Below are 13,159 nucleotides of genomic sequence, written 5' to 3' on the forward strand. Positions count from 1 at the left end.
GTTAACAGAAAATGACAGTGGAACACATGGCATTCAGAAAAAAATGCAGCTTAATTCATATTCAGTTAATGCATTCAGTGATGATACTACTGGCAAGGTCTATCTCAGCTTTTGTAACAAACATAATTTTAATCACATTGGTGATAAACAGACATTATGCCACAAAAATGAACATCTCTACAGAGTAAGGAATGTACAGCAACTTGAAACTGACAAATCCCACAGCTATGACCAAACTTATGCAGGACAGTATTAAAATCTTTGATAAAATTCTATATATGTATACTGCCCTACCCTCTCCTGCTCCCTTCCACTGCCTCTTGTGTAGTAAGATCGCACTATAAAGAAGTTTTCCAAAGCACTCCCAGTCTCAGCTTTAGTTCTTGAGTCTATGAAGAAAATAACCCTGAACATAAACTGGTAGAAATCAACGATCACATGACAACAAAGATGGTTCCCACCAACCCTCAACTTAAACTGGAAATGATACCGCGCCTAAAACTTTGGACTACGTAGTTATTAGTGGAATGGACTATGATCTGCAAAAAAACCCTCATGATGTTTCCTGTATGGAATTGTATCGGACAACAAAAACATTTCTTACCAGATCTGTTGTTTTCACTGGAAGAAATCTGCAGGTCTGCAAGATGTGAACCCTTTTCATCTGGTTCTGGTTTGTTGACAGGCAAAGGATTGAAAACGCTTCCAGCAGACAACGTTGGAGTAGCCAGATTACTAGTAACTGTGCCAACTGGTAGAACAAGGCTAGTAAAAGGAACATCCTTCATCGTCTCTTGTGCAATTGGTAATGGAGGTTGTACTAAAGCTGTAGAGAAGTAACAGAAATGTACCACAGTAATTATATATTCAAGCTTTCAAGACTAGTCTGGCAGAGGTCGAGATGATAAATCAAAGTGAAATTAATTACCCTAAGTGTTATGGGTTTTGATAATGATATTAATCAGCACTGCAACATTTAATGTTTCAGTAAAGACCATGTTACAGTCAGGTTCAAATATGAAAATATGTACGCAATAATAATTAATTTAGCCTAATCTTTTTTCTTTTTTTTTTTGCTAGTTAGTACACAGTAAACTTTTTGTAACACACAAATAAGTATTAGAAGACTCAAACTTACGTGTTGGAACAACTGGTGGGACCACAGGTGGTGGGACCACAGGTGGTGGAACCACAGGTGGAACTGGGGGAGGCATATAACCTATATGAAAAAAAACCAACAAAATTATTACAGGGGAAGCAAATAAAGTTTTGCAGTAAAAGCTTGCCCACATCATCCTGCAAAATTCCATCACTGAGGTCTAGCAAGTATCGAATGTGTGGAAAGAGACAATGGCAGTTGTTATTTCCAAAACCAATCTCATCTTACTGTAGGTGATCAGCATGTACATCTTTAGAATTGATTCCTGCCAGCAATATCCAAAGAAGAAAATTAAGAGCTTCAAATTTCCCAAGAAAAGAGATTAATCTTAGGGATTTTGAATAATTATTTTTTTATCAACATTTTAAATGCTTTAATTCCTACTCTCAATAGAATATACTAGTAAAAATAATACTAAGTTAAATGTAAGAAATTTCATACTAAAGAATCAAAAGTCAGCTGGCTCAAACAATAACCAGTAGCCAGTGTAAAACTATACAAAGCAATGTACATAGAAGCACACAAACCGAATATACTCATTACATATTCAGCTTCATTTTTACCAACCTACCTGGAGGGGGCTGTGAAGGGTTGAAACTTGCTCTCAAGAAGGGAGGAGGAGGAATTGCACTATAACCAGGAGGAGGGACAGACATTGTGACAGGAAATGCAGGTGGAACCAAGCTAACAGCAGGCACAGCTGGAGCTACTGGAATCTTCATTCATGGAAAGAAAAAACAAGCAACTTCAATACTTAACAATGCAATTCATGTTCAGCAGTAAATGTATCAAAGGTTTTGTTATAGTCTGAGCACCCTGCACTCTGAAATGGTGAAGATCATGTTGAAATGGTGGTACCTACATTACAGGTAAACACGGATACTGAAAGAATCCTGTTATCTTTATTCTAAAAAGAACATTAAAATACAGTTAAACACTATGCCTATTCAAGAATTTTAAAACTCCTGTGGGAGACAGGTGAATGTAGAAAGGGAAACAGAGAAAAGATAGGAAAATACATTAGAAAAAAATTAAGCTCAAAAGCCAATGCAAGTAAGTGAAAATATGTTATCTAAATATGTTATCTTGCATACTAATTTTATGCCAGCTCAATTACTGGAAATATCTATACATGTTAGGAAAGACAAAAAAGTAATAACATGAATAGAAAAAAAATATATTAAGCTAATATTTCCCACTTTACAATTTCATATGGTCATCATCAAAAAGGATTTAAAGAGTTTGCCAAAAATGCATTTGTACCTATACTGGATAAATGCGTCATGTAGTACACTCAAGAAAAATGACACTGTAAGTCTTCTAGCCTTCCACAATACCTTGTTACTGACTGGATGTTAATAATTCTCTTTTTAGGAGAATTAAAAAAAATACAGGAGAGAATTAAAGACTCTCATAAATTACTGTGTACCAAGTGCAAGCACACACTAATTCAGTAATTGTATATTTTAAAGATTACAGTCCCTACAAAATCCTGCCCAGAATCATTGAGAAAATAATTAAACTTGAACTCAAAGCTGATACAGGGAAAAGCAGACAGGTAGAAAAGAAACAAGCACAAGTGAAAAAGAGGATATTGTATTGCTTAACTTACCAAAATATACCCTCCTCTAGCCACAAAATACTTTCTGTAAGCTCCTTTTAATTTCTCCTTTAAAAAAAAAATCTAACATGCCAGTTTGGTGGGGGGTTTTAGGTGGGTTTTTTTACTTGTTTGTGGTTTTTTCTTGGAGAGGTGATTCTTGTAGTGGTTTGGTTTTGGTAGGATTCTTTTGGCAGGGGCACAGGACTGGTTTTTTTCTTTTCAATTGCTCTGCCTTCAACATCTAAGTCTTCAACCATAATTCTGCACAAACTTGGGCTATGTTGTGCACATGAAACTAAGATTTTGCTCAAGCACAGCAACTGATTCTACTCTTAAAATATTTCAGAGATAAACACATATGGATGCAGAACTTAAGTGTTTTTAAGAACTTTAACTCAGCATTAAAATTTAACTGTACTGAATTAAATGTTTCCCCTCCAGTTCTGTGAAAGTTTTGCAAACTCAAACCTATACAAACCTGCAGCATAGTGACTGGCTGTGTGTAAGCTTCTGTCTGCGTTGTAATAACTGTGCTCTTATCAACTGCAGCACTCTGAGTAGTTTGAGTATTTTCTTTAGCAGCTTCTGAGCTCCTGGCTGTTTCCCATTCTTAAAACAAAAAAAAGGTATATATTTAATATTAAAATGTAATGAATGTATTATTTTTGTTTAAATACTAAAAAGTCTTCTGTCTTCTTAAACAATACATTTTTATCTGGAATATAGACTGATTACAAATAACCCTCCAACTTACTATGAAAAGAAGCAAGTGAAAATGTTTATGATTATACATTTTAAAGCATGTAAAATATCTTTAATCACTGCAATACTGTTTCATTATGCCTGCATACAAACTGTTTTTTCAGTTGCCAAGTTTTTTCACCAATCATTCTGTTACAAATTTATAGTATAGAGTATGCTCCCAAAACTGCTGCTGTCAACTACACGTGTTATCAGCTGGCTACTGTAGAATGACAGAGAATCTTCATGTTAAACAAACCTCATCCCAACTCTTCCAGTTAGTTGGTGCTAGATCTGATTCAAGAACATATGGTACTCGTCAATCATTTACAAACCTAACACACCTCATGATTAACTGGAATTCAAAGTAAGGTCTAACATCACTTGATTTCCTATCTTTCTGATTTTCTGGGGAAAAAAAACTTAATGTTCAGCTAAGATATGCTTAGCTTGGACAAGTTCCCACTCCAAATCTTATACCTGAATGTAAGACTTTTCACAGTCACACCCAGATCATAATTTCTACACAAATTACTATTTTACATACTTCGAAACTAGTACACAACAAACTCGTAACTGTTTTTAAAAATACTAACTTTTAACAGCTTGCTTAAATGAATTCCACTTTGTCATTGGTTCCTCATTGTTATGACAATTAACTAATTACACATCTACAATCTAGATTTCAGCATTACAGTGTAATTTATATTGTAAATAACTAGTAAAATTGATACAAGCTGAAAAGGAGTAAGTATCACCTAAACCAGTGAACTTTCTAATGATTCATGATTACCAGAATAAACACATTTTCTAGCTACCAGAATTGCTGTTAATGTCCATACCTGTATTTACTGTTTCCTGGTCAATCATGCCACCTTCAGCAAAGCCCTCCAAATCATCCAATTTTACTTTCTCCCATGGAATATATGAAACTCCCAGATCTACATCCCAGAACTGTTTGTATTCAGTTTTCACACCTTTATTCAAAGCCCAGGCAATCTGAAAATAAAACCCAACCAGATAATCTGATTAAACCATACAACCTCTGTCACTACAGATTAAGCTGTAGGAAATACAGAAAATTTACATGGCCTCTGGAACAGCTTTGTCAAAGATTAATTACATCAAAAAACTGAGGTATCTTCTACATTTATTTTAACATATAGATGGGGAAATGAAAAACAGCAGTGTTTGAAGCATCAAAGAAAGCATAAAAAAAGTCAACATTTGATCATATACTTAACCATAAGAATACCACCAAAATTAATATGAAGTGATTCACATGGTCAAGTGCAAGACACAGGTTGTTTATAGTCTTGTATGCCTATCACTAGCAGATACATGAAATGCTCTTCAAGTATTTCCTGAGTAACAATTCTCAATTTCATTTTACTATCTCTCACATCACCTGTTAAAACCTCCCCTTGCAGAGTGAAACAAACCCCCCAAAAAATTACATATTCCTGTTTCATTTTTCTTCATATTGCACACTCAATTAGCTGCAATTAAAAGTTGTATTAAGTGTACTGTATTTGAAATGGACAGCAACCTTGGACAAAAATCAACTTACCTTAATAATTTTAGATCCAATTTTATAGGACCCAGAGCTAAGTTTCTGAAGAGCACGATATGCATCTTGTCTATGAACCATACAGACGTAAGCACAACCCCTTGGAGGAATCATCTATGGAATAAAAACAACAGTCTTAAAAAGCACGAAAACTGTTACTTCAGATTATGTAACTACACTAAGAGAATATTAATACTGAGAAATGAAAGGCTTACACCGTAAACAATTGTTACCTTTATCAGCAACATTAACACTTTTGAGCATCTGCAAAACTTAAGTGATATTGACATGGCACTTCAGGTGTAACACTTTCAAGAAGCTCAGAAACCTGAAGGGGTGCTAAAAATGACATGAAGGATTTGAATGACATGGAGCGGGCAAGAACCGGGAGCTATACTATGACAACTTCAGAAAAGCAGAGGTTGCCTCCTCTTATTAAGCTCCAAATTCACTGCAAGCTGAGCAACACCCTTTCACAGAGGTGCAAACTAGTAGTTATCTTGCAGTTCTGAAGGGGAGAGTCCTCATTCCTGAAGCATGATTTCCACTACCTGTAATGTTTTAATTAGGAAAAAAAAGTACAATGTGGCAAGTAACCTTTGGAAGTGAGCAAAACATCTATGACAAATGTTTGTTTTAGTCAAAAGCATGTGTGTGCCTTTATGCTTTTTAGGAGCACGCAGTAAGATAATGAACAGAAGAGGACAGATTTTAATGCAGTTCTTATCAAAGTATGTTATACAACAAGATATCCTTGGTACTTAACGCTTTGTGCAATGCATGGGCTAAGCAACTTTCAATATGGTCTGCCTCTGAAATGTAACAGGCACATGGTTGTTACATTACTTTCAACTTCCTCAATTGATAGTCTCTGCAAATCAAAATGAGGTATAAGTATCAGGTTATGGGGTTTAAATTCTGTAATGCCACAAAAAATATTCCTTATAAATTATATATTTGAATATACTAACATGATAGGAAAAACAGTAAAAATATTATCTGAAATTAATGAAATTGCTGAGAAATGCTTTAAAACAACTAAAGAAAGAGACAAAAATCCAAATTTCTTTCATGTGGATAAGAATTATGCTGGATTATAGGCAATACTGAAGTATGACTCTAAACATTTAAATCTAAATTAAATAGTAAGAAACGTACAAGGGCAGCCTGTTTCAGTGCCTCACCATCCTCATGTTACAGATATTCTTCCTAATGTCTAATCTACACCTAAGTTCTTCTAAGTTTGAAGTCACTACCCCTCATCCTATAACTACATGCCTTTATAAAAAGGTCCCTTTCCAACTGTCCTCTAGGCCCCTTTCAAATACTGTAAGGTTTCTGTAAGGTCTTCCTGGAGCCTTCTCGTCTCCAAGCTGAACAACCCCAACTCTCTCAGCCTGTCTTCACAGGAGAGGTGCTCCAGCCCTTTGATCATCCTCATGGTCCTCTGCTCTAACAGTTCCATGACTTTCTTGTGTTGGAAGCTCCAGAGCTGGACACAGTACTCCAAGTGGGTTCTCACCAGAGCAGAGAATAGGGGGAGAATCACTTCCCTCAACTTGCTGGCCGTGTTTCTTTTGATGCAGCCCAGAAAGCCAACTGTATCCTGGGCTGAAAGCACACATTGCTGGCTCATCTTAAACTTCTCATCAACTAGGACTTCCAAGTCTTTCTCCTCAGGACTTTTCAAATATGATGGAAAGAGGCTTGGCAACTTCATACACCAGTTCCCTCATGACCTGTAGATGGATCTCATAAGGTTCCATGGGCTTGTGTACCTTCAGATTCTTTAGGTGGTCTCAAACCTGATCTTCACTTACAGATGGAACTTTCTCATTTTCCCAGTTCTTGTTTTTACCTTCTGTAACTTGGGTGGTGTGGTTAGAGACCTTGCCAGTGAAGACTGAGGCAAAAAAACACTGAGTACCTCAGCCTTCTCCTTACTCTGGGTGACCAGGTCCCCCTGTTCCTTCCAGTGAGAGCCTGCTTCTTCCCTAGTCTTTCTTTTAATGCTGACATACCTACAGAAGCCTTTGTTGATGTATTTGATGTCCTGGGCCAGATTAATTCTGAGCTTTATTTTTCCTGACTTGGTCTCTGGCTACTCAGACAACTTCTCTGTATTCCCCTGAGGATACCTGTCCTTGCTCCCATCCTCTGCAGGGCCCCTTTAATGTGAATACACAACAATATGTGTCCATTAGTCCAAGGAAATATGATGCCTGTGCCATGTCACAACATGAAAAAAGATGTAACTTCTTCTTTGTTAAGACCCTGGTTTACAAAACTGTGTAAATTGTCAGTGCTTGGGGAAAGCCAGTTTACCATAAAGTGTACAGCTTTTAGTACTTCAGAAGTCAGTACATGGAAACCTACAAGCAAATATGAAAGCCACAGTTTTTAAACAGTGATAAAAAAGAATCCTCAATAAAACCTTAAGCTGCTAAAAGGAATTCAGACGCATAAGCACATTTAGGTTACTAGTCTATAACTCCATGCTTACTTACATTAATTGACTCTATTTGTCCAAATTCTTCAAACAAGTTAGTTAAATCTTGCTGCGTTGCCTTCTTGTCAACTTGACCTACCCAAAGAGTAGTGCTGCAAACTGTCAAGAGACACATTCACATCAATCAAAATACCAGAATGTAAGTTTATAAAACCTCTATAGCATGGATACATAAGGCTCTACAATTACATAGAAATCATTGATCAAAGAAGCAAGAATAGTAAATTGATGACTTACTACACAGAAAATGAGTACATTTACAAAACAGGTATTCCCCAAACAAATAGCATTTCATGTCTTATTTCATTTTCCTTTAAACACAGAATTTGTTTTAAAATAAATGAAAAAAAAATCCTGTAGATTTTCATGTGCTATGGTGAACTGCAGTTGAAATTACTTAAGAAAAATAAACCAAATAATTTCTATCCCATATTCCATAAAAAACGTGCCTCTAGGATGTAGTCATTTTTAAAGAAGTAAGAATAAGTGCTAACTGGCTAGAAATGTATTACAGAAAGAACGTAACTGCAGTACTAGGCACTGCATTTTCACTTAAAATAAATGGAAATTTGACTTTACCTTGGGAACAAAAGTCAAAGACAAACTTATCTGAGGCCCATCAATGAGATGAAGCTGTCCAGGACACTTCTGACTCTTGTCAATTCCAACACAAGGTCAGATCCCTGTAATTTCTCTCAGAAGTGCCTACCACGCCCTCTCTCACCAAATATAAATACTCACTGACATGTGAGCTAAAACTTCTTCCATATATACATGGTTCCAATTCTTTTTTCCCCCCAAATATTAACCAGTTTATGTGTGCAAGTCTCAATAAAATCAGTTATTTCCACTTAACAACATATGATCTAAATCAGCAAGAGATCAGGGCAATATTGGTGGTTTTCCTCAAATATTTTACAACCCCGAGTAACTCACTCAGTATCTTAAAAGATCTAAGACAGACAACCCAGATCTCTTGGGCCTGCCCTATTCTGAACCAAGGAAACATCTTTTCTTCATCATCATCTTGATGTATCACACATCCTTCCTGTACCAATCTTGGTGCACCAAACTGGAAAACCAGTGTTGTGCATTCCTATGTCAACTAGTATTTCCCGTGGATCGCAGTACTGAGAATGACTAGCCCTAAGACTTGGACAGAAACCATTCCTCTCGTGCCTGTAGATGACCTTTTTGATTCTCATGCTGTTAACATCAGCAAGTGGTAACAGTGGCTGTCACTAGAAGAATTTCATGAAGTAAAACGCTCATCAGGTGAATTACCTACCTACCTACTTATTTGTTTAGTAAGTTATTTTTAACCCTAAAGCTTCCACACTTCCCTTAGCCACCTCAATACCTTCTTTCATGAGCTGGTCACTTCACAGGACCTCATAGCTCCCTGCTTTGTGGACTACTGGAAGAAATCTAAACCATAAAACTTAGGTGACTCTTTTCATGTGAAAAAACAAATAAGCAAAAAAATATATATCTTAACTGTAGTTCAGTCCCAAGTTTAAAGTCACCTTGGAATAATGCAAAATATTTATGGCAACAGAACACTCCTTTCAGTACAAAAATGAATTTTGAACTGCTGAACTTCTCAGATAAATGAAACAGTTTTAACACAAACACAAAATAAATGCAAAACTACACCAGAAACTGTGTATAAAATATCTAAACCACTTTGGGAGTACAAGTTCATTATAATAATAAGTACAATTTTGCATCCCAACAATTCAGGATCCTGCTAAAAGGAGTTATGGGGTATGCTGATACAGTAGCAGATGACTCCATCCAATTTCACTGTTTCTAGTGCTCATCTCAAAATACACTCCTTTTGATTTAAGCAACTGTGTGGAGGAAGTTCTCCTTCTCCCTGCTATCTTCCTTCTTTTTAGTATGCAAATTCTCTGTAGAAACAACAGTGTACAGCAACACTGCAGAAGCGGAAATCCAGATGGGTTTTGGATGCTTTCTTGGGATAAAATCATTAAGGTCTGCCTTATGATAGTAAATTACTTGTTTCACTTTTCTGTCTGCCTTTGCTCTATGTTCCTGCTATTTAAAAAACACTCTAAAAGTTTAACAAAACTGGCCTCTGTATAAGTTACTCAGCATAGTGTCCAAAGTGTATACAACATACTTAAATATTATCACAGTATCAATTTTCAGATCAAATGCCCCATCCCATAGAAGGCAGCATGAAAGAGAGCTCGCTGGAACTCAGGGACAGCCTTTGCTACTCTGTTCAGAAGTAGTGTTACTGATGCAACAGTATGAGCAAAATCATCAGCAGAATAGCCTGATACTTGCTTTCCTCTAAGATGAAACTGTAAGTTTCCTAAATGGTAAAAAAAATAATGGTTACTATATCTTGTAACAATACTCATTTCTTTCAGTGAAAAGCAATGCCTTTTTTTTCCTCTGATACTACATTATTAAATCAGTAAGCAGCTTCTACTTACCACTTAGTGTTTTTGACCGTATAGGAGGCAATCCCTTCTTCTGACGCTCTTTTTCCCTTTCCCTAGCCCTTCTTTCACTGGAATATGACCGAGATGACTTTCTCTTCCTTTCTCTTGATCTTGACCGTGATCGTTTCCTGTGCTTACGCTTACGAGAACCAGACCGTGATCTAGACCTTCGCTTTCTTGGTGACCTACAAAATACTTCATTTCAGTATGCTAAGTTAAAGAATAAATAAAAAAAGAAATCTAATTTAGTCATCTGCTAACTACAAACTTCAGTTGGTAGTTAAGTGATACAGACATTTCTGTTATATTTTACATATTCAGATTTTTCTGTTGTATTCACTTGTACTGCTTCGGGAAATAATGCTATCAGAACTAAGAAGAGAACATACCACCTTGAGCTCAAAACCAAGCACATTCAAAGAGTTTCTATTTTCTGGCACACAAAACCTGACCAGCTGCTAGTGTTAGCTATTTTTGCTACCTGAATAGGGCACAAAAAATTTAAAGCAGAACACAGATATGCTAAATGAACTGCCATACAGAAAGTCTGTATGTTAACACATAAATACTAAATGAAAACTTTCTGCACTGCCAAAAACTGCTCATAACAATTTTGGAGAAGACAGAATTCAGAATGATAATCACAAATTGAATTGCAACTTTGTTTCAGAGAATTTTCATTTACTTAATACAAGTTAATTATGAAACCTTGAACGAGATCTTGAACGGGTTCTTGATCTTGAGCGAACAGCTGATTTTTTTTCTTCTTGCTCAAAAATCTCTTCTTCAGCAACATCCTGTCCTTCATCTATATCCATGTCCTAAGGTCAGACATAACAAATGTTCAATAATTATTAAACATAATCACAATACGTACAATTATATTGAAGCATGGATCCGTATTACTCATTCTGAAATCATCTGAGTTTGTGCTTTCAACTTCTGTAATCAAATTTAAAATAGGTTTTACCTGTTGTTGAATATCCATTGAATCATCTACATTGGTTTCTACTTCTAAAAACTGCTGCTGACTACTCCCTTGTGATGGTGAGGCGGAGTGTTCTGAACCAAAATTTCCTTCTTGGTTCTCTTCAGGGCTTGCCTAAATAACAAAAAATCATATGCCATTGAAAAAAATATATACTATTTTCTGAATTTAAAAAAATCTAAGTATGACATTTGTTGCTTAATATGGCTGCCTTGAAAACAAAAACTCACAGGAGAAACAGTAATTGTAGCAGCCATACCTACACTGACAATGAAAGATACCCACTGGCAACATACCCATGCACATGGACTAATAAATTACAAGCTGTTATTAACATAATGGAAACATACCATTTAACTCCAAACTTTCTTACAGTCTGTGACTTTAGACAAATAATTACTACAAGATGAGGCAGGGTGCTGTGTCATTTGTCAGCACATCAATTACAAGACCTAACAAAACATGCAGCTCTGAAACCAATAAATTCTAATACTACTAGAGGAAAAAAAAAATATAATGGCCTGTACATTGGATGGAAAATACAGCTTTGCAATAAACATTTGTAAGATACGAAAGAAATTCAATAAAAACCAAGAAATACAATTAAAATACACAGAAATGCTATCAGGATAATTTTGAAAAGTAATTTTAAGCCTAGAATCCAATACTGCAGGTAAACATTTTGGCAATTCTCATTACATTTTCACTTCAAGTAAAGAAATACTAAATACACTAATCAGCAGAATGGTAGAAAGTTTGCAGAATGACAAGTGGTTCCATGTGTTTTTTATTGTTTTATCTTCATATCATTAAACATCTTATAAATAAAAAACTCCAAAAGAAGTCAGTTCCTGCATTTTCATTTTAACATTAACTGTCATCTCTTTTTCATTTTTTTTCCAACAGCCTGTTTCTTGATATCAATTCCTATAAATCTTGTTTCTTCTTCTTTGTCCATCCTCTCCTCCCTGCTCCGTACTGCTAATTTTCCCTTAATAATTTTGATTTGTATTGTATATTCCTTATCTTCCCTTAATCTTTTTCACTGATGCTTAAACATGGAACTAAAGAAATTCTCACTCATAACACACTGCAGTCATTACAGAGTAGTTCCAGCAGAAGTTTCTATTTTTAGCTTCTATAAAGGTAAAAAAAAATTTTCCTCTGTATAGTGACTAGACAAGAAACTGAGTGGACCAGAAAGGAAACAACTTCTAGACTTGGAATAGAACATCAAATAATAAGGGATGAGTCATACGAACATTCTACCCTTAAGTGTATTGTAACCTAATTTCAGAGATTAAATTAGTTCAAACTCCAATTCTGCTTGTTTTACAGTAAGGTAGGCATTCAGCATTTTTATTTTCAAATTAGATATATGCTTTCAGAAACATCACATAAAAAGCTCTTCAAACAGATGTGCTATTCCAAGTTATATTCCTTTACTTTTTTTAGTGTTTGAAGCCAGAAATTTCTAGATATGCACCAACCCCAAAACCTCTTTAGTCTATAGTGATATTGTACAAGCTTTGTCAGTTGCAGCACTTAAATGAGAAATGAAAATGAAACATAGTAAAATAAAGCAGCAGAATAAGAAAATACTATCTAGGAAAAATTACTCTTTTTCTAAACACTAAAAAGTCAAAATCATAAATTCAAAACTTACACATTCTTCATTGAAAGCTGAGCAACTGCACCTTTGCACAGGTTACACTAAAAATCCTAACAGCCGTTTGTTAAGTTTGTCCCTCAGACTTTTCAATCTCAGATTTCTATTTTACTGTGAAACTTCACAGAAAGATCCAAACACTTCACAGAAAGTGTACTTCTGTTCTGTCTTGATACTAACCAGACACAGCTTCTGGGTTTTTTTCTAATGGGATCAGGATGGGAAAAGAGCAGCTAAATACCAAGGACTAACCTCAGAAGAAATAAGTCCATTTACCTTAATGGAGAAAGGTCTAAATAAACATAGTTAAGAATGAATCTTAAGAGGTCTTGAGCATCAACTCTTAATACATCAGCCCTCCAGGAAAGGGCTTGGAGCTACTGGTAGATGAGAAGCTGGACCTGAGCCAACAATGTACGCTTGAAGCCCAGAAGGCCAATCAC

At 35.7% G+C, this 13,159-nt stretch overlaps 1 protein-coding gene across 1 annotated transcript in view; it reads right to left on the reverse strand.

The window, feature by feature from the left end:
- SCAF8 (SR-related CTD associated factor 8) overlaps window positions 1–13,159 on the reverse strand; it is a 51,940-nt gene that overhangs the window by 1,940 nt on the left and 36,841 nt on the right. Inside the window, exons 10-19 of the mRNA XM_054162698.1 lie at window positions 11,030–11,161; window positions 10,768–10,880; window positions 10,051–10,244; window positions 7,581–7,681; window positions 5,074–5,187; window positions 4,346–4,502; window positions 3,241–3,371; window positions 1,731–1,875; window positions 1,139–1,219; window positions 605–826 (exon numbers count right to left, since the gene is read on the reverse strand). Of these exons, the coding sequence (XP_054018673.1) occupies window positions 605–826; window positions 1,139–1,219; window positions 1,731–1,875; window positions 3,241–3,371; window positions 4,346–4,502; window positions 5,074–5,187; window positions 7,581–7,681; window positions 10,051–10,244; window positions 10,768–10,880; window positions 11,030–11,161 (1,390 nt within the window). The remainder of the gene's footprint in view (window positions 1–604; window positions 827–1,138; window positions 1,220–1,730; window positions 1,876–3,240; window positions 3,372–4,345; window positions 4,503–5,073; window positions 5,188–7,580; window positions 7,682–10,050; window positions 10,245–10,767; window positions 10,881–11,029; window positions 11,162–13,159) is intronic.

This window comes from Dryobates pubescens, chromosome 6 (assembly GCF_014839835.1).
Source record: "Dryobates pubescens isolate bDryPub1 chromosome 6, bDryPub1.pri, whole genome shotgun sequence".
NCBI classification, from domain to species: Eukaryota; Metazoa; Chordata; class Aves; order Piciformes; family Picidae; genus Dryobates; species Dryobates pubescens.